The sequence below is a fragment of the Hesperophylax consimilis genome, chromosome 6 (genome assembly GCF_061612785.1).
Source record: "Hesperophylax consimilis isolate HC1 chromosome 6, BYU_Hcon_1.0, whole genome shotgun sequence".
NCBI lineage: Eukaryota > Metazoa > Arthropoda > Insecta > Trichoptera > Limnephilidae > Hesperophylax > Hesperophylax consimilis.
In genome coordinates this window covers 10,723,914-10,751,259 of record NC_142841.1, presented here as the reverse complement: position 1 = coordinate 10,751,259, position 27,346 = coordinate 10,723,914, and the positions used below count along the sequence as shown (strand labels likewise).

Here is a 27,346-nt window from a genome sequence, read left to right as displayed (position 1 = left end):
AAAAATATGGGATTCGAACCCGGGTCCTGCATAACGAGTGTCGAACGCTCTGCCTCTAAACCACAAGGAGAGGTATCTCGCGCGACGAGAACCGCGTATAACGTGTACTCTTCAATTGACTTTTAACGTGTAAATTTTCGTTTTCAAACACGGCAAATGAATAATATCACATAACGTCTCGTTAACGCTTTATATAGGGTCGAATAGAAGATATATCGGCAGTGTGAAGTCATATCTGTCGTTTTTAAAAATATGTCCGTATATTTGTCCGTAGATATATTAATTAATAATGGGTGTGTTTTTTACTAAAAAAACTTGTCACGCACGTCTGCGAGAATAATTAGTATCGTTATCGGCCTTGATTAGTAATTTTAATGATTCAAAATAAAAAATAATTAATCAAAATACCGAGCGACTCTACCGGCTCGATTTGTAAGCTATATTTCGAAAAAAATATCATATAGGTACCGACCGTTAATTCTAGCCAATTACTCGAGTGAACACCTGCCGGTCTAGAGTCTCAGTAAATGGATTTAGACATTTCGGGAGACTATCGGTTAAAATTAACAAATTTATGTAATTTTTTTTTAAATTATTTAAAAAAATGTAGATATTTTCTTATATGTATGCCTGACAAAGTCGCAGCACGAGAGCATTTTATCACTTTTTCTCGTATTAAAAAAATCGCAAAAAGAAAAAAAAAATACTTCAAGCGTGGATCGAACCTCGGTTCTTCACGACGACAATCGGGCGCTCTGCCTCTACACCGCGAAGCTGAGTTTGGAGAGGGACCTAAACTAGGTATATAATATTAGCTAGGCTCCTATAGCGAAATGATCCCCGTTTTTCGTGACGGTCATGAGTCGGTTTTACTCCGGTCCTCGAAAATGCATAACGCGCGTAAAGAACTTTCACTTTTTTTTTTTTTTTTTTTTTGTATTAGGCAATTCACCCTAAAGAGAGTGCTTTGTGCCGATTGGGTTAAGATATATGGTTAAACTGATGTGAATTATCTATAAGGGGACTGGACATATCATATATTAAAGTCATTCAAATCTATAAACTTATAAAGAATAGAATATACGTGAGAGTTGTTGAGAGACAGCAAATATGGAATACTAAGGGGAGACTGGTGGGTGATTTTAATAAGCAATCGATACATGCCTTTGAAAGAAGAATGGTTTTTACAATTGAAGAAGACATGGTCAAGAGTCTCATCCTCCACACCACACTGGCATAATGAACTTTCGAGCACCCGAATTTTAAACAAATGAGTTGCAATAGAGCAGTGGCCAATTCTCATTCTCGAGATACAGGAAATAAATCTTTTGGACTTTTTTTTGCCGTGGAACCAGGGTTTACTTGGAATATGATTTTGTATTCCAGCATAGAAAGATCCAGTTTGAGTTTTCGTGATTGTCCAATTTTCTTCCCAGGAACGAGACATGTTGGATTTAAGAATAGAGAAGACGTCAGAGACAGGAATTTTAAAATCTAAAGGAATAGAACCAGATACAGTTCCAAGTTTAGCGAGAGAATCAGCTTTCTCGTTACCCTCAATTCCTAGATGGCCAGGCACCCAAACCAGTATTGTCTCAAACATAGATTCGTTTAAAGAATCGAGGATTTTTTTAATATTACAAATAACATAGTCTTCTGGACATCGAACGATATTAGAGGAAATTTTTAATACTGCACTTAGAGAGTCAGTACACACTAAGGCTCGACGAATATTGAGGAGTTGGATTTGAATTAAAGCTTGTTCAATTGCGAAGCATTCTGCAGTAAATATGGAAATTTCTTTAGGCAATTTATAAGACAGATTAACATTGAATTCAGGAATATATACCGATGCGCCACATTCTTTGTGGTCGGATTTGGAACCATCTGTGTATATGAGGGAAAATCCAGGAAACTTTGAAAATATAAAGTTTTTAAAATGTTCTTCAACATTTTGAAAGTTATTAGCTGATGATAAAATGTTCGTCCGGAAGTCAGAAATTATTACGTTTGGGATAAAATTAATAGCATTAAACGGGGTACTGTAAATAGGAAGGATTGGATCATCTTGTAGATTTTGAAGGTAAGAAGACAGATATTTAAATGATAGAAAACTTTTTAATAAGAGAGGGAATCGATCTCTATCTATTACCCTCCTTCTGCTATTTAAATTACTTAACAAACGATCGAGACTCTGTTCCAATGGGTGACGCGATAAAGATAACGCTTTGAAGATATATCTATCCGCGAGGTATTGTCTTCTCAAAAACAAGGGAGGATCTACACATTCTATCTGAAGAGCATTAATTGGAGAAGATTTCATTGCCCCAATAATCATTCTAAGCCCTTTTGATTGGATTCTTTCAAGTTTTTTATCCAGATATTTAGGAAGTGGGTCGAAAAGAAATGTGCCATAATCCAAGTGACTTCGAACGAGGGAATTATACATTAGTTTAAGAGTAGTAGGATGGGATCCCCACCATACTCTGGAAACAGCTCGCATCATATTAAGCCCCTTTTCACACTTAGCAGAAACGTTCTGAATATGCGGGAGCCAGGAAAGCTTATGGTCCAAAAGCAGGCCAAGAAATTTTATTTGCTTAACGATTTGAAGGGGGAAATTATCAAAAGAGACTGTAAAGTTAGGCAGTTTTCTTTTGCGAGTAAAAGCCACTACCTTGGTTTTAGAGGTAGCTAAATTCATTCCATTTGTCAACATCCAAACTTTAATATTATGTAAAGCCAAATTTAATTCCTTCGCAGCATGCGATAAATTTTTGTGAAATAAATATATGAGAAAATCGTCCGCAAAATAAAGTCGCTTAATAGACGAAGGGATTACAATGTCTAAATCACTCATATAAATATTAAATAATAATGGACTGATTACAGACCCCTGGGGTAGCCCTTTCCAAAGTTTGCGCTTCAATATGTTTGAGGAAGAGTGGATAATAATGGTTCTGTCTGTTAGCAAGTTGATAATAAATTGAACTAATTTTATGGGGATTTTTATTTTAATTAATTTTTCCTTCAAAACATCAATTAATACATCGTCGTAAGCTGAAGAAAGATCTAGAAATGTGGCCAATGTACAAGAGTTAAGGGATTGAGAAATACGGATATCTGTTGTTAACAAACTTAAATTATCCATAGTAGATTTCTTTTTACGAAAGCCGTATTGATTAGGAGGGATAATACTGTGATTTTCAACAAACCATTCTAATCTGTTCTTTATCAAATGTTCCACTACTTTAATTAAACACGACGAAAGAGCAATAGGACGATAGGATGAAACTTCGGACGGATTTTTCCCTGGTTTTAAAACCGGGAGGATTTTTTGAACTTTCCAGACATCCGGAATAAATCCTGTTTCAAACATGTTATTAATTAAGGATAAGAAATATTCAACCGACATGTCGGAGAATACTTTAAAGAAGCTATATAATATTCCATCAGGACCCGGAGAAGAGTCAGAAAGAGATTTGATTACTCGTTTTAGTTCACTAACTAAGAAAGGAGAGTCTAGCCAGTTAGAGTGAGATGGATATGAAATAAAAGAGGGCATTTCTTCACATCTGGCAACTGAAGGAGGGGCAATCTTATCAGCAAAACCCATAATAATTTCCTCCGGAATATGTTTGGTACGCTCCGGAGCATATGACGAACCGAATTTTTTTAAATTAGTCCAAACAGATGACTGGGGAGTTTCAGGAGACAAGTTTTCACAAAATTTTCGCCATCCAGACCGCTTTTTATTTTTCAAAATACGTTTAGTTTCTGATTGGACGCGTTTCACTGATAAGAAATTTTCAAAAGACATGCATTTGCGGTAAATGGAAACTGCTTCTTTTCTAGAGTTAACAGCACGAGTGCATTCTTCGTCCCACCACGGAGTCGAATGTTTAGTTTTAATGTTAACTTTACGCTTTGGAATGGATTTTTCTGCTGCTTTTATAACTATACTAGGAAATAATTCACATTGTGTTCTGATGTTCCCAAGAGAAGATTTTACAGAGTGAACAAGAGAGTCTAATACAGAAGAAAAAAATCTCCAGTTCGCATCTTTCGTTTTAAATTTAAAATTATTGTTAATTGTAAAGGAATGCGAGGTGGTTAGATAGTGAAAGAGGATTATAATAGGGAAATGATCACTGGAAAGGGGGTCTTTAAGTATGTTCCAAGAACATTTACGTATCACCGAAGATGAACAGAGAGATAAATCAACAACACTTTTCCTTTGTTGAGGGGGGGTGAATCGGGTTGGAGATCCGTCGTTTAAAATACATAAATTATGGGAATCAATAAAATCTAAAAGATTACGGCCAGAACGATTCGTTAATTCACTACCCCAAGAGGTAGAATGAGCGTTAAAGTCGCCCAGTAACATATACGGGGGACGGATCTGAGACATAAATGATGACCATTCGTTTTCATCAAAAATAGTGGAGGGAGGGACATATATTGATAGTATTGTAATATCACATACAACAGCTGCTACTATCTGAAAATTGTTGGAGAGAGTATGAAACATGATTGGTTTGAAAGGGATAGAGTCATGGATGATTAAGGCAGCGCCACCTTTACCATCCAGTCTATCATGTCTAAGACAATTATATCCAGAAATCTTAAATAGATACGAGGGTTTAAACCACGTTTCAGAAATAGCGGCAACTGAAATTTCATGTTCATCGAGTAATTTTACAAGTTCAAATTTATTACAGATTAGACTTCTGATATTCCACTGAAGAATTCTGTTCAGTTTCTGAGACATTAGGAAGACAGGATAATAATGATTTAATGCAATCGGCAGCGTTGGACGGTATATTATTGTTGTTTGAAAGAATAGAAATTAAGAGGGTAATTAAAGTCTGAATGAAAGCAGAATTTTCATTCACCACTTTCCCTAAATTAGTGGAAGATTGGGAACTATTTAAAGCACTCCCATTGAGTGTCTGAGATTTATAATTCCCATTTGGGTTAAACAAAATATCATTATGTTGATTTTTATCAATAGAAGCAATAAATTTTGGTTTTGGTTTTTGTGGTATAAAAATTGTTTCCCTGTGAGAAGATGATGGAGGAGATTTAGAGTAAGATAGATTGCTAGGAATTGAGGTAGATGTTACCTCTGCAAACGATTTTATTGCAGGTGGGAATAATTTTGATGCCTGGAAATATGAAATGTTATCTGAAGCCATTGATTGTTTAATATTCCTTTGTCTGGTCAATTCTGGACAGGCCACACTAACCGCTGTATGATTTCCCTTGCAATGCAACGTGGATCATTCGATGATTTTTGGCAAAGATCAAAGGGGTGGTCTTCTCCGCAATGAAAACAACGTGGAGGGGAACGACATATAGGTTTTGAGTGTCCGAAACGGCAGCAGTTAAAACACTGGATCGTCGGGAATTTATATACTTCCACAGGGAGTGCGTTGTAATAAATAAATACCCGAGATGGCAAAGTTTGGCCTTCAAAAGTAATAACAACCGATTGTGAGGGTTTCCATGTAGTGGTTCCATTAGATGTATCTTTGTAATTTAATCTACGTGCTTTTAAAACCTTGGGGGTCACTTGAGAATCATTAAGTGCATCAACAATTTCAGATTCTGAGAGATCGGTTGGTATACCTCTCACTCGGCCCATTCTAGTAAGGTTGTAAGTTGGAATATAAGATTTAAATTTGTGGTGTGAAAGCGTATCTATTTTTTGGACAAATTCATTTGCAAAGTTTGCGGATTTAAATTCTAGGGATAACTTATAGCGGCCTTCCGGCTTAATAGATCCGTTAACTATGCCAAGGTTACTGTTTTTTGAACTAAAAATGAATTTCCCGAAATCCAGAGGATGAATGATTTTTCCTTGTTCAGTACTTTGGACATTGACAATGAATGGAGCCGAGGAAGATGGGGAATAACTTAGATCAGTATTTTTAGATTCTGATAATATGGTATCCTTACGACTTTCCTTAGGGTTTGAGGTTTCATCGGATTGCGAAGGTTTAATTTTGGGTGGTACATTAAGACAGAGCGATGGTCTTCGTTTTCTGGAAGGGAGTATTATAGAAACATCCGATTCATACTCATCTCCAATATTAAATATGGACTCGGGGTCAGGAGGGCGATTTTCATCTTCCTCCATATTTATAATTAATTAATTAACAAAAAAAAAATAATACAGTCTATTTGATTGACTGTACACACTAATTTATCAAAACCTAAATATAACAAACAAATAATAGAAAACAAAAATGTAACAATAATTTCTTATCTGTACGAAGTCCGCGACAGCAGGTAGGCAATTCGTCAAACACAGAGCACGACTATCCACTACCGTAGTTCGATGACTAATCGAACTTTCACTTCAAAAATTAAATAAATAATATTCGGCACATTACATAAATTGTCAGTTTTTTTGTAAAAGAATTCTATCCCGATATTGTTTATAATAGTTGAGTTTGACAATTTTCTTGTAATATCGTTAATAATTTTGCATTGCTTATGCCATGGCTTCTGTCATGAATTCCCTTAGGAGCCCCATATTTCATGTGATCCATCTGTGTATGTGTTATGTGAGTTAGTTATTTGATTGAATATAATTGTAAAGCTGCTCATTTCGACAATGGAATTCCCCATTGAGATGAGCTGCGGAGGAATATAAAAATATATATAAATATGCGTCTATACTTATGTTTTGAAGCTGAAAGCAGTGAGGAGGAGAAGGATGTGTGGAAGTGAAAAGTCGAGAAATACCTGACTAAGAAACTCTGGTCAACAAACGCGGCTAAAAAAAACGCGGCAAAGCGAATTCAAGCAACGTTTCACCACGAAGATGCTAAGAATGAATTCCACTTAACAGCAGGATAGGTATACATGACATTTGCGTCAAAAAGTTAGAAAATCGGGTAATATATTTATGCATTGCAATAATAATAATAATAGATAACTATAATAAAAAAAACTGACCTTTGAGAGTTGCTCCGAAAGTGAATATCGCTAATGTAGCAATAAATTTACTAATATAATCTGGCAGAGTGTTCCAGAATCTCTCAATTTTAACTGAGTGTCTCTCGGACCATTTCACTCCCTCCGTCATGGGATCAAATAATTTCATCTTTTTAACATCACTTCCTGCAATATGACCATTTTGCTTGTGGGCGGGTTCAGGCTGCTTTTTTTGCCCACCTCCTGCTGAAGAATTCTTCCCCATTCTTCAACAGTAGTGACCGAACCTGTAAAAAACAATAAATCAATTAAATACTTATTTATCAAATCTCATTCTTCAATTTACTCAAAAACAACGACTGTGAAAACAGTTGCTAAGCTTCACTTAAAAATGACTTTTGAAGAATTTTATGTGTTTACTAATCGAGTGTAGATAGAATTTAATAAACGATTGCCTATCGTATGTAATGAACTAGTTTTTTATACTTTTTTTATATACATGATCGTATTTTAATAAAAAATACTTTCTTAAGTTGAATATTTTGGAACATCGTCATTTTTAACCTGATTTTTTAAAATTAAACAAGAAAGCTTCTTTTATTCCTTTCTTTTCTTTGAAATTCTGATCACAAAAAAACAATTTACTGGATATTGTTGATTACATGACGTGTTCCCATTCCCATTAATGTATTTTCCACAATGTTTTCCCTTAAAAAAAGAACACGCCAAATGGCAATTTCATGCGAGAAAATTGTTCTATTGAAAATCAATCTCTTCCAGTTATTTACTATGCCGAATCTAGCATCATTAGGAAGTACGAGGAAAGAATAATTTTGTGTGTTCCAAAAAAAAATCTTTATTAGGAGGTATTTTTTTCAGTCAAGTATACCTACATGTTTTTTCAATTCATTATTTCTTTTGCATTCTATTCTGCTATATCGGGATGATTATAAATCTTCATTCATAGGAGTTTTCCCTACCGGCCTTGAAAATTCTAACGTATTATTTCTATAAATAAACTTAGTGCTCGCATTTACGTAATTCTGGAATATAAGAATGATATTTTTTTAAACTTGGTATTTTAAATAAGGGTAGAAAACGACGAAACGAGAGGCAAATTGTACAGGTGTCTTAATTTCTTCAACTTTATTTTATCCATTATATGACGTTAATAATAATATTTGGCTAATTTATATAGTGCCGTTTTCGTGAGAAATCACCTCAAATATATAATAATGTGGATTTATATAGGTATGTATCGCAAACAGAACAATAATTGGCATGACGTTGTTTCACCTCAAAGGGAGGCAACATACAATATTGCATTCGGAATGAAATTGATCATGCCGGGAATTGTTCTGAAATTTCCTGTTTCACATTTCACTCACAATATCCTGACTGAATAGCGCTGAATTGCAAAATGTCAAATGGAACAAAACAAATGAATTGTTAGACTATAACAAAAGCTGTTAAATTTGACAGTGATTTAGATTTAAATCCGAGATTGCGCCGATTTAACAATTTGTCGAATCGCCCTTTTCAAAGGTTTTTTATTTGATTTAATTTGCACTTGATTGGTTCCTAAGATAATATTGTTTTTCCACAAAATTCCCTCTATCCAATGTACATAAAAAGATTACACCAAACTTACATTACAGAAATTAATTAGTAATATGTTGTTAGTTTGCCGCCGACTACTAACATTGGCTACCTAAGACAAGTATAATCATAAATAATTATTTTGAAAACACCACTTATCCGAAATGATTATTTTTTTTATTTGGAGAGAAACAATCGAATAAAAAATAACAAACTAATTATAATTATAAAACGTTGACACGGGTCATAAGATAAGGTCGAAGTACGATATCATAAGTTCAAGCAATGTAAACGTCTTACTTAAAAAATTTTAAAATTAGCACGAGAGTTTTAGTAAGAGTCAAGCTACACTACCTTTCTTTGCAAAATAAAAAACTGTACTGTGAGGTATGAATAGCTTAATCCAAAAATATGTTTAATTGGTTAGATAGGTCATTGTTATAATCTGTCTAATTATTCGCCTGTGATTGGGTACTTATCAATACACACGCAAGTAATTATTCTTTCGTAGTGATTAAAATATTTGCTGATATATATGACAGATGTGATTGAGTCAATATGCAAGAAGTCTGAAGTAGTTATTACAGAAATCGATTATTATTATTACACTAAGAGAATGTCTCCAGGTGACCTTTGATAAGTATCAATAATACATACCTACCCATGTATAAATTTTTATCGCATATATTCTCGAACAGAACAGTCATTTTTACAAAATTTTCAGTAAACTACTCAAGTGGTCAATATATAGGTACTTACAATTAGAAATTTTCTTTGCCCATCAAGCCTCGTGAGGACATTTCGAGCTATAACATCATATTCCATTAGAGTCTCTGAAGGACAGATCTGACCGGGGCGTCAGTACATTATAAAAGTATTTTAATATTTTTTTCTACAATGCGTAGATATGTGATTTGTTCGTCATTGGAAAGATAAATAATTATTCTTTTCAGTTTGTCTCAAATATTTATTCCGAATTGCATGGATAAAATAAATAAAAAATGTCAAAGTGCATGATTACGAATTTTTTCATTGATAGTTGAAAGTAAAAATATACTTTTTATTGTTTTGCTGTAAAAACGGCATAAAAAGTGAAGTGACAGTTTTCTTACTAATAACCCACACAAAAGGAATGGGTTCTGAAAATATTGTATTCTTACAAAATTATAGGCGTTATGATATTAAATAAAAAAATTTTTTTACTCTCAATTTTTATTTTATATACAAAAATTACAAAAAAAAAGTTATCCAGTTTCTAACATGGTATTATTTTAACGACAACTTCAAAAATAAGCTATATATAGCATATGACTTAAGATTTTCACGGCCAAAAGTATTTTTGTTCCTTGTTTTTGGGGTGTTATGCCGTGTTGCGCCAACTCCTTCTTTAGCCAACGTTTCGGACAGTATTGCAGTGTCCATCATCAGGGCAGATCTAAATAACACATCTGCTCTGATGATGGACACTGCAATACTGTCCGAAACGTTGGCTAAAGAATGAGTTAGCGCAACACGGCATAACACCCCAAAAACAAGTAACAAAAAAAATATATAGCATATTTTAGATACCTCGAGAGCATTCCTAAATTCCGTGAAATTTCATCATGTTGGTTGGACTTGTTGGTAAAATTATTTTAATACATGAAGGGTTAAAATATATGCCAGTGGGCAAGGATATGGGAAATCTCCGCAGCAGCTCGGGACCTAGATCTTAAAGGGGCCGTGCAAAGATATTCATTTTCCCCAAGTCATTGAAACACATGATCTCTTCATCATAATTATTGCGCTAATATAACAATAATTACCCAGCTAGACTAAATTGTTATTCCGTTGTGTGTAGAGGGTTGCGCAATTTCACCATTGATCATCACCATTTATAATATGGATGTTAATTAATAAGATGAATTAGAATAATAAATTTAATGAGATAGTGGATGATGCCAATATCCTAAGCCAGCAAAATTGTAATGCTGAAGACGGGCTTCCCTGGTGGGATATTGTCTTAAAATATCATAGATCCTTTCTCTTCTTGCCTAGATTAAGACTCGATTGAATGCACGCGAACAAAGAGTCACAAATATTAAGGAAAACGTGCATCCAATGGGCTCTTGCAGGAGTTTGTCGCTGCGCCACTAGCTCTATTTATCTCTTATGATCAAATCTGAAAGGCCGGGTTACACCTCCCTTTAGTACCATTTTGCCTTATCTTCCCTCATTTATTTCCACCCTTACAAAGTGTACGGAGATGTACAAATGTGTTCGTTTGTAAAGCTCTAGACTCATGAAATTTTAACTATTTTAGCTGGTCGGAGAATCCATTTTTTATGTGAAACCACACGAAAATCCCAACTGGCCCCTGTAAGACTATGGCATCCTCAATTGGGGTATATTATGAGGCTGAAGGTAAAATGTGAGGGGAAGAAATTGAGTACGAGAAAAGTGGGAATTTTGACTTTTCAGATCTGATCATCAAACATGGCCAAAGCCATTTTAAGCGACGTTTCAATTCTGAATGGTGGTCTCACATCAAGGCGATATAAGATTATCATCCACTCTGGAACATGTCGCAAATATATTATTATTTTAAATGAGTAATAAGTTGAAGAACACAAATTAATCAAAAAAAATGCGCACGCCGGGATTTTGACCCACGATATCCGGCTCACTAGTTGAGAGCCTTATCTATGTTTATCTAGCAACGTAATTTCAAACATGATATTTCCATCATACTGTGTGTAAAAATGTGTTAAGATGCCATACTTATCCTAACTAAGAAACTAACCATAGCGCCAATTCTCCACAGAGGTAAGCAAAGAGGATGGACCGCCAATTTGTCTTGGCGAACGCTTTAGCTTTACTAACTTTCATATATCCTCTCATACATATTCTTAAGTAGGTATACGAATTTGATTTATAACCTATCTGTATTTATAATATTTATTTATAGCTTATCTGAATCATTTCATTAAATATCACTTTTCTTTTCAATCTAAATTCTGGGAATGGTTAAGTAGTAAGCTAGTAGGAAAAGTTATTATTTCAATCTAACTCTCGGGAATGGTTAAGTAGCAAGCTAGTAGGAAAAGTTATTATTTCAATCTAACTCTCGGGAATGGTTAAGTAGCAAGCTAGTAAGTAAAGTTATTAATTCAATCTAACTCTCGGGAATGGTTAAGTAGCAAGCTAGTAAGTAAAGTTATTATTTCAATCTAAATCTCGGGAATGGTTAAGTAGCAAGCTAGTAAGTAAAGTTATTATTTCAATCTAAATCTCGGGAATGGTTAAGTAGCAAGCTAGTAAGTAAAGTTATTATTTCAATCTAAATCTCGGGAATGGTTAAGTAGCAAGCTAGTAAGTAAAGTTATTATTTCAATCTAAATCTCGGGAATGGTTAAGTAGCAAGCTAGTAAGTAAAGTTATTAATTCAATCTAACTCTCGGGAATGGTTAAGTAGTAAGCTAGTGGGAAAAGTTATTATTAAAAAATATATCGGCAATGTATTCTGAACATGATAATGTGATTTGTAAAAATAATTGAAAAAAGTGTTCCGCAAATAAGGCACACAATATTTCAGTGCAATCATACTCACTGCAACGTATATTTGATTGTCTCCATAAGTGCCTTCTACGCGAAAGTATGTACGTGGCAATATGTACGTAGGTAAATTTTAGCTTGGAAATTTTCAAGTAGAAAGTACGAATACGTCAATGTGCTACCTGCAAATTATCATGCGCTGTCTCAGAATTAAGAATGTGACAATTTTTATTTTTATTTTTTTTATTTATTTATTTATTTATAATGTATTACAAAAAACATGGTAAGTAACACATTATTCCCAATGAGTTGAGATAAAACTCATTACGGGAAGTACAGACACATAAAATACATTTTACAAGGATATTACACTTTTTAATCAAATACAACATATTGAAAAGGAAAAGAAAAATAAATAAAAAAGGAAAAATACATTGTTAAGAATAGAGATTTTAGAAATAAAAAATGAAATGAAAAAACGAATGAAATCATTCGCATCAAAAGATTAAAATTGTGATATTAAAACATTGTAGGTAAGCTTGTATCAATACAATCCAAAAAATGTATTTATTATTTCGTAGAATTGACCCCGCCAGAATAAAAAAAAAACCGTGAGATATATTTGGAACATATTATATGTCTGGGTTTTCTGTTATCTTGGCGACTGATGTAACAACTACGGTAATCTACAAACACACAGTGTTATTCATCGTGATTGTTAGAATATTAAATAATATTTTGTTATTTTCTTAAAAAAGAAAAACCATTATTTCAGGATTATAAATAATTCCATAGTATTTTTTAAAAAACTACTACTTTGTCATAATGGTGGTCTTAACTAGCCGAAGAATTGAACCCACGATTCTTGAGTAGTAATCCGACACATTCCTCAATTCGTCTACTAACCGGTCAATACTACAATCACAAGGTAACACTTATTAAATTTGTTAACTATTCTTGTGAACCGACGTTTGGTACTTGAATGAACTATAATTTTAACAAGGTAGAAATGACCAAGTGATCGTGTTTGTTTATCACAAGGAAAATTAGGTGTTAGGGAAAAGGAGGCCCTCACCTTGTGAATGATGTTTATTTCATTTAAAGTTCTAGTGTATTCTAGAAGGTTCCGTAGGTAGGTAGGTACTTTTAATAGTTCAACAACACGACCAGTTTTGTGATCACCATGCGACAATATTTAGTGTATTATAACTTAGGGATGATAATTTATTCTCTTTTACAATTTTTTCATTAGATTAATTAGTTGAAACTGACACCACTCAACTGAAGATAAAAACACCATGTAATATATTTATAATTTCTTCTGAAAAACACTACTGAATGTGCAAAGGTTGATAGTTCTTCTCCAGTCTAAATAATAAAAATAAACGGTCTTACAGTAAATCTGAATAATAAAACGACACACAATATTAACAAAAGTGGTAACTTTAGTAAAATAAAGTGTTAAAACCGCAGTTCTTACCGCAGATCGAAAACAGAATCTTTAAATACACGTGTCTGACAAGCAAAGTACCTATACAAACTACCTATCCGAAACTTGCGTCAGTGAAGTTAAACCAGTGGTTCTAAAAGAACGTTCAATTATTTATACAACAAAAAAATATTATAATATTTTTACAATCGCTGAAATGGAAAAGATTACCCACCAATAATGCAAATTAATGGAGTTAGTGCAAACAACACACAGGAAATTGTAAACCTTTTTTCAGACTTCTTCAAAAACGTATACGATGACAAAACCCTAGATGATAAAATACCCGAATCCAAATTTAGTAATTTATTTATTTATTTATTAACGGACATCGTCCAAATTACAAAATAATAACACGAATAAAGTAAAATGAAAAATACAGGAGTAGACAAAGGTACATGAAAGCAAAGACATATGGTAGATATAATATAAGAAAATAAAGTGACAAGTCGAATAAAGTCAAGAATACGCCGTGGGTCAGGACCACAGGACACTTATAATATTCCGTCACTTGTTTAGCGACTGGCAAAAATCATTCAGACTTATCCCAAAAAAGTTAAGGTTTTGACTTAAGTTGATCAGATATACCAATAATAATAATAATTCAGATACATATCAGATAATACCACACACTTAACAAATTGCCACATCACACAAAAATCTTGCGAACAGAAATTACTTTACTTAGACGGTGACAAATCTGCTGGCTAAAAATACAGATTTTTCTATCATAACCATGCTTACGCAAACGAAAACATTGGACTTTAATATTATCTTTATGTATTTATTCCACTTGAAGCCTTCAACATATTTTTTTGAAAATATGTTTCAATGGAAGGGTGAAAGTCTAAGGGATTTTGGTGAGAAATTACTTGAATACTGTGAAGTCATGCGCTGTCTATGAAACATGTGTAATAAAAAAAATAAGCTAATCAATTGAATCAATCATCACCGATTTGTCGTGAGATTGATGATATTTCATTTGCAACTTTGTAGACTAAATCGAGTACCTATTATATTCATTATCACCATCTTCTGTTCATTTTCTGACATTGACAGTATTTATCATGATTATTTAAACATTTTTGTTTTGTCATAATTTGTGAGGCGGGCTTCGGGTACAGCTGCCCTGGAACTATTTATTGGATAACCAACACCTCTGCCATTGGTCACCCCATGTCGTTCCCTACGCAGGGGTGCCCGGACTGCTCGGGTTCATCGGGAGAGGTGTATTCAGGTAGCGCCTGCCCATTAGCTACGTGACGTGCCAGATCGGAAGAGGCTGGTTTGGGGAGACCCTTTGACCTCTCCAACTGGTCTCCCTTGACCCATCGCCTTGACCCGCCGCTAGATGCTTAGATTCATAACTACGTCACTCGTGGACGCATTGTTCCCTAGATCCTACCCACCATTATACCTTTTTTCCTTCCCAGAACTTCCTCTCCTTCCTTTCCTTAAAAAACACAGCATCCCCAAAGATGACAGGGGCACTAAGGAAAATAATTTCCCTTAATAATTCCTGTGTGGGGTTAGTATAAAAATGTGTCACAAATTGTTAAGTTCGTATCAAAACATATTTATATCTTAGACAAATTATTTTGGGGAAACAAGAGACGCCAAATATTTTGTTAATTCCAGGTTTCACGGAGGGTGATACAATAAATCCATGTCATTTAATATATTTTCGAAATATAAGTATAAATATTGTGCATACAAAAAACAAATGGTAAATTACTAAAAAACACTAAAGATGGAGATAACAAATGAAGACACTCCCCACCAAAATATTTTTATCCGGATGAAGGAACTATTAGTATCCTGATGAAGGAAGGTCACTTCCGAAACCGGTTGAACAATAAGTATAATAATAAAGTGGTTTCAAACAAATTGATGGATTTATACAGTAAATTCTTTCTTCAAATACTTAATAAAACTTTCGTTTGTTTTCAACGTCTCTTTCCAATCCGTTTGATGCTTCAAATGATTGTTCATAAACCGTAGATATTGTTTCTTTTAAATTTAAAGAAAATAAATAATTTTGTGTAATCTACCTTGTAATCAAAATAATCAACATATTTCGAAACCAATGGTTAATTCGTTAGGATAAACATATAGTGAGAATAAACAAATAAATTAATTAGTCAATTTTATAAAAACTACTTGTTAGTAATAAATAAAATTATTTTAAAACAGGCGATTAGTATATTTATGTAACAGTTTTTTCATAAATTAACAAAACTGAATCAAGGATTTAAGATGTACTAAGGTGTCTTAATGACAAAAAAATAATAAAAATAAATATTATTAATGTGAAAATAAATTTAAGAGATAGCTTTTTTTATTGTTATTCAGTTTAATTTGTAGAACTGCATTTTATTTTTTTATTTTTTTATATATTCAATAATACTTTTATTGGGTTTATAAAAACAGTTTATTTTTAAACAAGTTTCTGCTCTGTAATTATTATTACGCGTGACAGCTGTTTCGCCCTCTGAAGGCATTATCAGTTTGATAATGAAGGCATTAACAGTTTGATAATGCCTTCAGAGGGCGAAACAGCTGTCACGCGTAATAATAATTATACAGCAGAACTTGTTTAAAAATAAACTGTTTTTATAAACCCAATAACAATATTATTGAATATATAATAAAAAATAAAAAAAATTAAAAAAAATTAGGAGATAGCCTTTTATAATATTTAGTTATTACATTATCATGTTTCGAAATCAAAAATCAAAAATCTTAAATCATATGTTTCGAAACATTTCGATTATTTTGATTAAATTGTGGTGTATACAAAGTTTTTTTTATATAAATTAAAATGACGCCACAATGTGAATTTGCAACTAACGAAGAAGTATATTATTTCATCTGTAATTTTACAGAAATTGTTTCATAATAGGTATTATTTTCGACTGTTTCGACTCTAGTGATCCGAGTCACTTACCTATGTGATTCCTGTGATGTCATGAAAAATGAAAGGACCTTCTTTGAGCTTTCTAAATAAAACCTTCAATGATATCAGACAATGATTCCAAATAGTATAAATCTAGCAAACTAAACAAACGGCTAGTCATTCACACCAAAAACAACAGCTTCTATAAGCAAGAATCACTTTCAGACTGACCATCAGCTAACTGCTTCTGAACTTAAATCTTATAATGCGAACCTAAACCGAATTAAATGAATGTTAAATGCAGGGTAACAGTCAGACTGTTAGCCAAGCATATTATGTATGTGCATAAAACGGAAATAAATTATTGTTCTTCTGAAGAATTCCCCCCGTTGAATAAGTTTCGGAATAAAAAGTGACCAGCCCAAGTCAGGAGAGAATTAATTATTTCACCTTTTGGAAAGAGCACAATTTGAGCTGATATATTGGTGTTACATTTTACGAGTTTTATCGAATAAATTCATTTAAAGGTATAACTGAAATAAAAGCAAACACCTTATGAATTTAATTCAATGTAACTGATAGCTTTATAATGTACTTTTTTTATATTAACTCCACACAGGAGACCCTGAAGAAAATAATTTCCCTCAGGGCCTATGTCATCTTTGGGGATGCTGTGTGGAAGGGTCTTTTTGTGGAGAGGAAGGAGTAAACATGGGTCTTGAAGAGTCCCATGTTGTAGGAGGGAGGAAACACAGAGGCCGGCAGTTCGTTCCACAGCCGAGCTGTTGAACTTAAGAACGAATCGTAGAAGCGACCCGTTCTCATGTGACAAATGTCAACCGTGTACAAATGTTGGGCGCGCGTTTGGCGTGTATCCCGACTATGCACCGGTGCCGAAGGGATCAATGACGCTAGTTCCTCAGAGCATCTTCCATTGTAATACCGATAGAACAAGGACAGCATACCTACCTGACGCCTGTGCTCTAAAGATTGCAGTCCGTTTGTTAAGATTGGGGAATCTATCAAACGGACCGCCCGTTTTTGCACAGAGTCAAGGGTTTTGTTCAGGTATTTAGGGGCTCCGGACCAGAGATGGCTGCCAAATTCGACAGTAGGGCGCACTTGCGATTTGTACAGGGTCAGCAGTTGTGTACTATTAAAGTATCTGCGGGCCCTGTACAGTACGCCCAGCTTCTGAGAGGCCAGCTTTACTCTGGCTTCGATGGAGCCCCCATACCTGAGCTGGTCACTCATAGTTACACCAAGCATATCAATGGAAGGCCTGTTCGGAAGATTGCTTCCGTTGAAGGAGACTAGATTATCATTTGGATCCCCTTTAGACGTAATCAGACAGGATTGGGTCTTTGAAACATTAAATTCGACGAGATTATTTTTACCCCAGGAGGAAATACTCTCGAGATAAGTACTACGCAATTTATGTTAACAAGTACTAAGCGTTATTTCAAAGTTGAAAAAAAATTTGGCACAAAATTAAATCAATTTAATGCTTTTGGCCGTGAAAATATCAAATCATGTATTCATAGGTGTTGTTCAAACTTGTTACAGCTACCACAAGACAAAGAAAGAATCGGTCGACAATGTTCATCATTGGCAGTAGGCAGTAGGTTTTTATTTTTGTGTAGCGCGGTTAATATATGAAACATAATCTCAAGGGCGATTAGTTAGGTTAGTTATTACCAGCGCCTTGGCGCCTTGTAAATTCGGTGCCTGGAGCAGACCGCTCCAATTGCGCCCGCGTTGGGCTGACCCTGAAAATGGCATTCGCCTAACATGGAGAGATATAAATATAGTGTATGCACAAAATACAGAAGTACAAATTAACTGTAGCCATTTGTATCTACCTAAGGTATATCAGAAAATGAGTGGCAGAGCTACAAATTGAAACGGGCAGGCCAAGCTGAAAGAAAAATGGTTGAATCCTGATACCTCACGTTGACAACTCGCAAGAGCTCCCCTGTATATATAGTGTAAAGACACGGGAACTATATCGCCACCCGGTTGATCAGCGTTCTTAGGAGAGTAAAAGATGATACCTGCTGTTTACATGCAGAGTGCTAAAATTGCAGGTCCCGTTCTAAAACAGAAGGCGAAGTTCAGACGTGGCTATGACCTATCACAAGGATAAACATTCAAAGATAGCGCACTACCATCTGTTTGTGGCTATTATGGCGATGATATTTTAAAAATAAATCAAACAATAATTGACAAATCATTGTTTAATGATTGATTAATGGATTTCGAAATCCAATTTTGTTGCTGATATACCAATTTGGTAATCACTATCGTCAAAATACTAGCACTTACGCTGAGTACGTAATTCTATAATCTCTAAATAGTATACAATAAAGTCCTAATCCGCGTCTGTCTTGTTCTTCAGATTCAATCCATATTAGATGTCCATATAATTATTTCAAGTCAAAATCCAGTTGAATCACATGGTCAATAATTATTGCAAATCTAAATCGTTATCATGGTATCCTCTATTATCAAATAATTATTTGTTTCCACTGTCTAACGTGTGCTAATTTATCAAATATATGTTATAATCTTTTGAATTGGATGATGTCAGCATGACGTCATTAACAATCAAATATCACATGGTAAATAGCAGGTAACACGGTCAAGCGAACTTGAAATATTCACACGAAGATATACCTGCCACAATGTAGGTATGAGAACAAAAATGTACATGGCAGTAATTACACTGAAAAATTATTGTATGTTTGCATCATGTGCTAGAAACATCTTGCGACACAAAATGCTTTGCTAATCTTTCAGATATTGAAAAATATATATTTTTTTAATATTATGATTTATTTACTACGTTTAAGAACTAGACTAAAATTTCTAAAATTGAATTCTAACACCCGTTGTTTGTTTGTCTCGGCACAAGTGTTTACGGAGATCCTGGCGTTTTAAAGTGTGGAAATGGTTTTCTGTCTCGAGTTTCCAGATTATTATCCACCCTTGAGGTGATTTTGCACAACAACGGCGCTATACAAATCATCCAAATATTATTGTTATTAATATGTCTTTAGCTTAGAACGTCATTTTCATCACGCGCAATGTATAGTATGGATTATTCATACTATAAAAAGATCAAGCCGTTGAAAACAAAGTTTAAAAAATAAATACAATGGAGTGTCCGGGGGTTAACTGCGCTAACCTCACAGGATGATTCTATTTTTTAATAGATTAAAAAAAACCTCCTCAAGTCAACGAATTTGATAGTACTGACATTTATTTCGTGTTTTAACTGCTAAGGTAAATTTTTATTTATTCCATAAAATCATCCAATTTCATAAAGTTCGCTTGTGTGTTCATGCGCGTGACTACGTCCACACAATATGCTTCGTCTTCAAATAAAAATACTCTTACAAATCAAATCACCCCGTTGAGTGCGTATTTTTAATATATGTATTTAATTTTCTACAAACATATTTTGTTTAGAAACAAACAGTACATGATTTACAGAGTTGAAACAATATACAGGTATAAGATACTTCATGTTGTGTACCTATGATATGTTTCCTTGTAATGTCTGCTAAGTCGTATGTTTATTCCTTAATTACCAGGTGACTTGTGTAGTTTATAGGTGTGTGTGTGTGTGATGTGTGTAATGTATGTGTGAGTGTTTGTGTGTGTGTCTGTATGTATGCGCATAGAATAGTTTAAATTATTGACATGATGCCACTTTTGAATTTCGGCAGAGAATCCGAAAAAATTTCAATGTTAGAGTTAAGACAAATATTATTTAGAGTATGAAGAGCTCGGTTAATTGTCGAATTAGATGCTGCATTTGTATATATTTTATATATATATTCTGCATATTATATATATTCTAATTACATCGAATTCAGCATAAAAGAATCATAATTTTATAAACAATTTTGCCAATAGCTGATTGCATTAAAAATGTTTTCTTTCAAAGAGCTGAGGATTTTTTTATCGACAAGCTCGGGCCAGCCTGTGAGCTTTCCAGATATCGTGTAGCAATTAGCTGAAAATGCGGGTCCATTAATCTTCATTATCTGAGGCTTCTGGTTTCAGAAATTTCGATAAGGGACGACATTTTGAGTATATACTCATCAAACTCGTAAATACCGAGAAGCAAAGTTTCCTAAAACCTTAAGCAACTTTAAGGTAAGTTGAATTACCTACACCTACTGAAAACAATCTGTAATGACCCTCATAGCGTAGTGAGTACAAGGATATGATATTTTCAGATGCGGGTTGAAATAAATATTATGATATGAAAAATATTTTACGATTTTTTTTTCACGTAACTTCCAATCCAGATGTAGCGTGTTCAAATCCCCGGTTAAAGTCCACCATTCAAGTGAAGCGTTTTTTTAAAAGGCTTTAGCCGTGTTTAGTGAGCAGATCTTAATAGCTTATATACTTCCCAACATTTCTAATATTTTGTCTACCCCACTCCAAATAATATACCCCATTTTGGGACGCCGTAGTACCACTCTTGGGACAGTCGGGACTCTTGAGCCGTTTTCACAAATGTTTAAAAACGTGGGGTAAATATGCTAGGTTACCTACTCTTTTCATTTTCGGTGTCTTATTCTTAAATTTTCATATATTTTCGTTGTGAGTTGTTCATAATGTTCATATTATTTTCATTAATTAAACTTATATCTGTGATATTATGCTAAAAGTGTACCGACAATCGACATTCAACAATCCATTTGATGACCATGATAAAAATGTGTCCATTGTTTGAAATGTTAATATTCTGTGTCCGGAATAATCTGCATGATGAATTATCTGTGTTCGGAGTTCTCTGTGTGCGAATTAATTTTGTGGTGAATTATCTGTTCGCAATATTCGTGATACAAATAATCCCAGCATCGATAGTAATATCAAGTATAGAGGGGCGAGTTTTTTAACTCATTAACTCACGATGCGTGGTTAAAAACTTTTGAGTCATCTACAGTCCTTATTTTACATTAAATTACAATTTTCCGAAAAAATAGCAAAGTTCTCATTTTTGGCTACATCTGTGAGACGAATTTAGAAGCTAGTAAAAGCCTGCGACCGTGTTCAAGAGTAGATTTACTTTAGCAAAGATCCAAACCGTTTCACTGTAAGCTTTGATCAGTCTCCGCTAGAGGCTGAACTGCTCGAGAAAAAAACTACGAGCCGAATAAATTTTCAAAAATTAATGTTTTTGTTTCATTTATGTAATGGATTCTCTAAAAACATAATAGAGATGATAATGTTATGTAACTAACGCAAAATAAATAAAATCACTTTTTTTTTTTACTTTTGTGGTGTTCTGCTTTGTGAAAGCTGTGCCATCGTCCTATGCGTTTCTACCGCATTCCATTATTCATCATCAGGGCAAATAATGTGTGGCAATATTAGCACATAAAATAGTTAGATGTGTATCCAAGCAATCCTTTGTTCTAGTTATGCTTTACACCGGTTCCTTCTAAGAACTACCATTCAAAGCCGTGTACCTTAAAATAATGTTACTCGCTTTAATAGGACATCCTATAATAATATTTTTTATTCCAGTATGTGGAGAGGTTAGTGGAATTCATACATTTATTTCGCGAATGCAAATGAAAAATTTGAAAATGCAAAAATAGATGAAGAAAAATAAATTATCGAATAAGGAAAAACAGGTTCCATGCTAACTCAACACAGTGACTATTCAACACACTTTAAAAAAGTGATATAAAGTCATTAAAAACAATGAAAAAAAAATTGTTTCATCACTTTCCATGACTTTATATAACTTTTAAAGATGTGATGATTTATCCGGTCACCGGATTGTTGATGTCGCTGGCTTTTGGCGACACTGGTATTGGATTTTGCCTTGAATATCGACGGTAATTAGAGGAGTTTCGAACGAGTTCGTCTCTTCGTTTTCTACCAAAATGGCTGCCATGGTTAGTGCGACTCCTTTGATAAGTGAGCGATCGGAGTTGAACACAAGCCCCGGAAAATATTTCGAAAACCACGCTCATGTGTACGTGATTGGCTGACAAAAGATCGGAAACAGATTGCCCCAAACGTCGAGGGATGCATCTCGTTACCTTCAATCAAGAAGAACACGCCTGGAAGAGAGTGTCACTTCCAAATAGAAGAACACGCGTTTGTAAATTCCTTTCTTTTTCTCTCTCCCTGGTTTTAAATGCTTAATATATCGATAGATGTTAGAAGCTTCTGATATTATTTTATATTGTTATTAATCAAAGCAGTGAAATCCTCGCCCCTCTGACTGAAAACAGTATCGACTTGATCCACGAATCCTGAGTTTAATTTGATTCATGCTCTTGTGATATTTATCACACGTAGTGACATTTTTCCACGTCATAAGAATTTACGTGACAGTATAACTTGAAGTGAACAATAAGCGTCAATTTTTTAAGCCCCGTGATATTACAAACAGAAAGGCTGTGCCAATAAACAATAAGTAATTATAATTGTGACCATATTTGAATCACTTTGTTTATACCACTTTTAAATAAAAATGATTTCAATATTTCAAAACCAATTATAACTAATTAATTATTGTATTCGTGTTTGACGATGGGGGTTGAGATCCATTTGTATTATTTTCATTTCACGAAAAAGAATGACTTAGAGGGCATTGATGTATTATAATAGATTAGCCCTGTCTAGTTAAATTCATTTTAAAAATAACGCCACGTAGCGTACGTCACAAATATGGAGATGAACTTAACAACCCAACTCTGTTTAAACTCCTTGTACAAGCGTTCAAACTCGTAAGCGAAACCATGGAGAATTTGTTGTCAGAGGTGTTGTAATATGGACATAATTCAAATTTAAATATTTGGAACTGGGTTATTTTTGTGATTGAAAAAATGAACCTGCCCAGCATAGCTGAGAAGCAAAATAGCTTAACTCTAGACCAACAAAAGGTAAAACGCAATGAACAGTGCCCATTTCGCATTGCGACACAGTGCGTGGGCCTTTTCATAAATGTGCACGTGAACCAAACCAAAATTGTGTTGGGGTTATTTTTAAATGAATATGCCGTGTCTAGTCTAATTTAGTCTATGTTAGAGGGGGATTCAGTAGCCTGATCGGTTCATTCTTCGGTAGATTCGTCAGTCCATTAATGGTACATTGTATTGTGACATTATTTTGTCAATATTACTTTTTTTCCAACATGTTTTTGGATACTGGGGGCATATTGCATGCATAAAATCATGTCGTGTTTGAGCTCGGGTGATAGTGTTGTATACATACCAACGTCAAAGTTAAATGTTATGTTGCCATAGTTGGTCCACATTGCCCGGATTCGTGTAGTCTCTTTTTGAAAACTGAATTTTCGGGTTCATGTAGTCCCTTTTTAAAAACTGAATTTTCCGACGGTCACATAGTAAGAAATTTATATTAATACATATAAGCACTAGCTATCGTGTGTACCCATCGTTGTTCGGGGACTTATAAATGGTTTGGGGTAATGTTTTGAGGTTGTGATTTCTAGAGTACCTAAGACAACAGGTTGAATGTTTAAGATGGAAATAATATTATTGTAATTAGTTTCCTATCGTGCCATGTCTTCCTCGGGCGTCCTCAACCTCTTTAACCATTCACTTCCTCGTACAGTCGAGTCAAGTAATACATTCTCCTTACAGCTATTTCTTCGTGTATCACTTACATATCATTTTACGATGAATAATTATATGATTCGTTTCTTCCTCGGGCATCCCCGACTTTCTCTACCATTCATTTCATGAGATATCATTAATCCTCATTGTTACTATTACAAAAATAAATAATCTCGACTTTCATTTGACTCCGTATATCGACAGGTTATTGCGTATGCGTTAAGTCTTTCTCGAGCGTCCCCGACTTATTATACCATTTGAATCACTCTCTGAACTCTACTGACACTAATAATAATAATAATAATAATATTTGGCTAATTTATATAGCGCCGTTTTCGTGAGAAATCACCTCAAGGGCGCTGTACAAATATATTTCTTAAATAGTTAATACTAGAACTACTGACTTATCTCTAAGACTTATATCTAGTGACTTACGACTAAGGCCTATAACTACTATCTTAACGACATATATACGAGTATTTACATATTTAGCAACTTACAACTAAAATTAATATTAACAATTAATATTGTTAGCTGGATATATATGTTAAATGAATGAAATTAATTAATAAAATCAATCGTCAATCTTAAACGCATTTAGATGATTCATCTGCCAACAATTAAACCGAGTGACTTGTTATGTTCCCGCTGATATTGTCCATTGTCCATTGGTAGGCAAGTCAATAGAAAAATTGAATGAACGGAATCGCTAGATAATGTAACAATTACAGTATAAAAAAATGAAAAAAAAGAAATATTTGGATACAATGACGGATTTATGGAAATGAGTGTCTGAAAAAGTGAGTTTTTAGTTTGGATCTAAATTCTGTTGGGCTGGTTATACATCTCAATTCCATAGGAAGTTTATTCCAAGCCTTAGGGCCGGATACTCCGAATGCACGATCACCAAACTTAGGACGGGTTGTTTCGGAAAATTTGAACAATTCTTCAAATTTCAACGTTAATTTGCGAGTTCTGTGAAAGATATTTTCTAGTTCTGTTATTATTTCAGCTCTGTCAAGCAACTAGCCTATAATGATATAATATCAGAACTTGAATAGGACTTTCACAGAACTCGCAAATTAACGTTGAAATTTGATGAATTGTTCAAATTCTCCGAAACAACTGGTCCTTAGTGTTCGGATTTCGCTTAGGCTCTTTCAACCTTCCAATTGCAGATGATGTCGCTGATCTAAGACTTGACTGCCTTAGACCAGTATTTTCCGGAATGCATAGCTCAGTAATATACGGTGGCGCCATTTCGTTGATAGCTTTAAACACCATCCAGCATAGCTTGTACTGGATCCTTTCAGGACACTTGAGCCAGTGAAGATTTCGGAGGTGCTCCGAAATGTGCGAAAACTTGGGTACCCCGGTGATAAGCCTTGCTGCGGCGTTGAACACTGATTGTAGTTTATCAGTTTCGCATTTAGGAAGATTTGCATAAATGCCGTTGCAATAGTCAAGACGTGATACTATATATGAGTTCACAAGTAATTTAGTTGCCTCTGTTGAAAGGTTCCTACGAACTGACTTAAGATGTCTAAGGTAGAAGAACCCCGTGCTAACGGTCTTATTTACCTGGCTTTTTAAAGAAAGGTCTGAATCCAGATAAACTCCCAGAAGTTTGACGGTTGTTTTAGCAGTTACGTCGTTGCCGGAAATAGCGATTGGTGAGTTTTCTATTAAATGTTGGCGTCTATGTGTGGCTGCCCAGAGACTCCGTTTTTGAAGGATTTAGCTTAAGTTTATTTGAGGACATCCAGAGATTGATTGCTTCTAGACACTCAGCTGTGCGAATTTTTAGGCCGTCGATCTCATTTGGTGAGCAGTAAAAGTATATTTGCTGATCGTCAGCATAACAGTGAGATAAAAGACCAAATGACTCGATAATTTTTGCGACGTCATTTGTAAAAATAATGAAGAGAAGTGGACCCAAAACGGATCCCTGGGGTATCCCTGAAGAGAGTTTTGTGAAGTTGGACTGTTTATTACCAACCTTTACTGCTTGCGAGCGATTGGATAGATAGGATTCTAGCCAATATTTGATGTTAGAATGTAAACCAAACGTTACTTCTAGTCTCTTAATGAGAAAGTCGTGGTCAATGGTATCAAATGCAGCGCTCATATCCAAAAGTGAAATAAGTGCTAACTTACCTGACTCTATGGCAAGGGTTATATCTGACAGGACACGAAATAATCCGGTTTATGTTGAGTGGAACCTCCTATATGCAGATTGATGATTGGTGATTAATTTATTCAGATTTAAGTGGGAGATTATTTGAGAAGTCACAATTTTTTCTAGGAGTTTAGTTACGAAAGGCAGATTTGATACAGGTCGATAATTACCCAGGTTGTCGGCATCAAGCTGTGGTTTTTTAATAATTGGAGTAACTACAGCAGACTTAAGTGGCTCCGGGAAGTCACCTGTGCTTAGGGACTTATTAAACACGTGAACTAGGAAAGGGGATAACACGTTGCAACATTTCTTGAGAAGCCACGTTGGGATAGGGTCAAGAGTACATTGTTTGTTTGGCGAACTAAGGATCAACTTTCCTACTTCTTCCAGCGTTGTAGGTTCAAAAGATGACAGTATCCTTGTGGAATTGGCTGTAAATCTTGGCGGAGGGGCAGAAGATGTGGAGGCGCGTATGGTTTCTATTTTTTTCACGGAAAAACTTAGAAAAGGCCTGCGGTGTAATTTCTGTAGCAGTTGGAACAGTATTACCAGCGATGATAGTTTTGACCGAGTTCCAGAGTCGTCGTGGATTTTTCCGCTCAGAATCAATTTTATTTATCCAATAATCGGATCTTTTGGCACTTATTTTGCTTCTGTACTCATTTTGAGCATTTATCCACTCATCTCGTGTAGTAACATCGGGGTTTCTTCTGTATGACCTCTCTAGTTTTCTCATTCGCCTTTTCTGGCTTCGGCACTCTTCGTCGAACCAGCCGTCAGACTTCCGAACTTTCCGCGTTTTCGAGGTGGTTGGAGCATATTTTATTAATAAATTTGAAAGAGTGGTGTTATACTCCTCGATGAGATCTGTCGTCTTCTTAATTTCCCAGTTGCTTTCTATGCATAGAGAAGAACTTTTGAGATCATCAAGGAAATTTTAGAAATTAAATTTACGCCATTCCCTCGATTCTATTGTTTTATATGACACTTTTGGCGGGTTGAAGTGAACTTCGGTGCGGACAAGTCGATGATCTGATAAGCCTATATCACAGACTTGTTAGACCTTGTTAGATAAGCCTATATCA

At 34.6% G+C, this 27,346-nt stretch overlaps 1 protein-coding gene across 2 annotated transcripts in view; it reads right to left on the bottom strand.

Moving 5' to 3' along the window:
- Window positions 1–8,920, bottom strand: part of LOC149422940 (uncharacterized) — a 31,244-nt gene extending 22,324 nt beyond the window's left edge. Inside the window, exons 1-2 of one of the 2 annotated variants that reach the window (XM_089632784.1) lie at window positions 8,899–8,920; window positions 6,967–7,232 (exon numbers count right to left, since the gene is read on the bottom strand). In XM_089632784.1, coding sequence (XP_089488910.1) covers window positions 6,967–7,210 — 244 coding nt within the window. In that variant the 5' untranslated portion in view covers window positions 7,211–7,232; window positions 8,899–8,920. Of the gene's footprint in view, window positions 1–6,966; window positions 7,233–8,596; window positions 8,614–8,898 lie in introns of those variants that run through there. The other variant, XM_089632783.1, reaches the window with a different exon arrangement.
- Window positions 8,921–27,346: the final 18,426 nt, after the last annotated feature.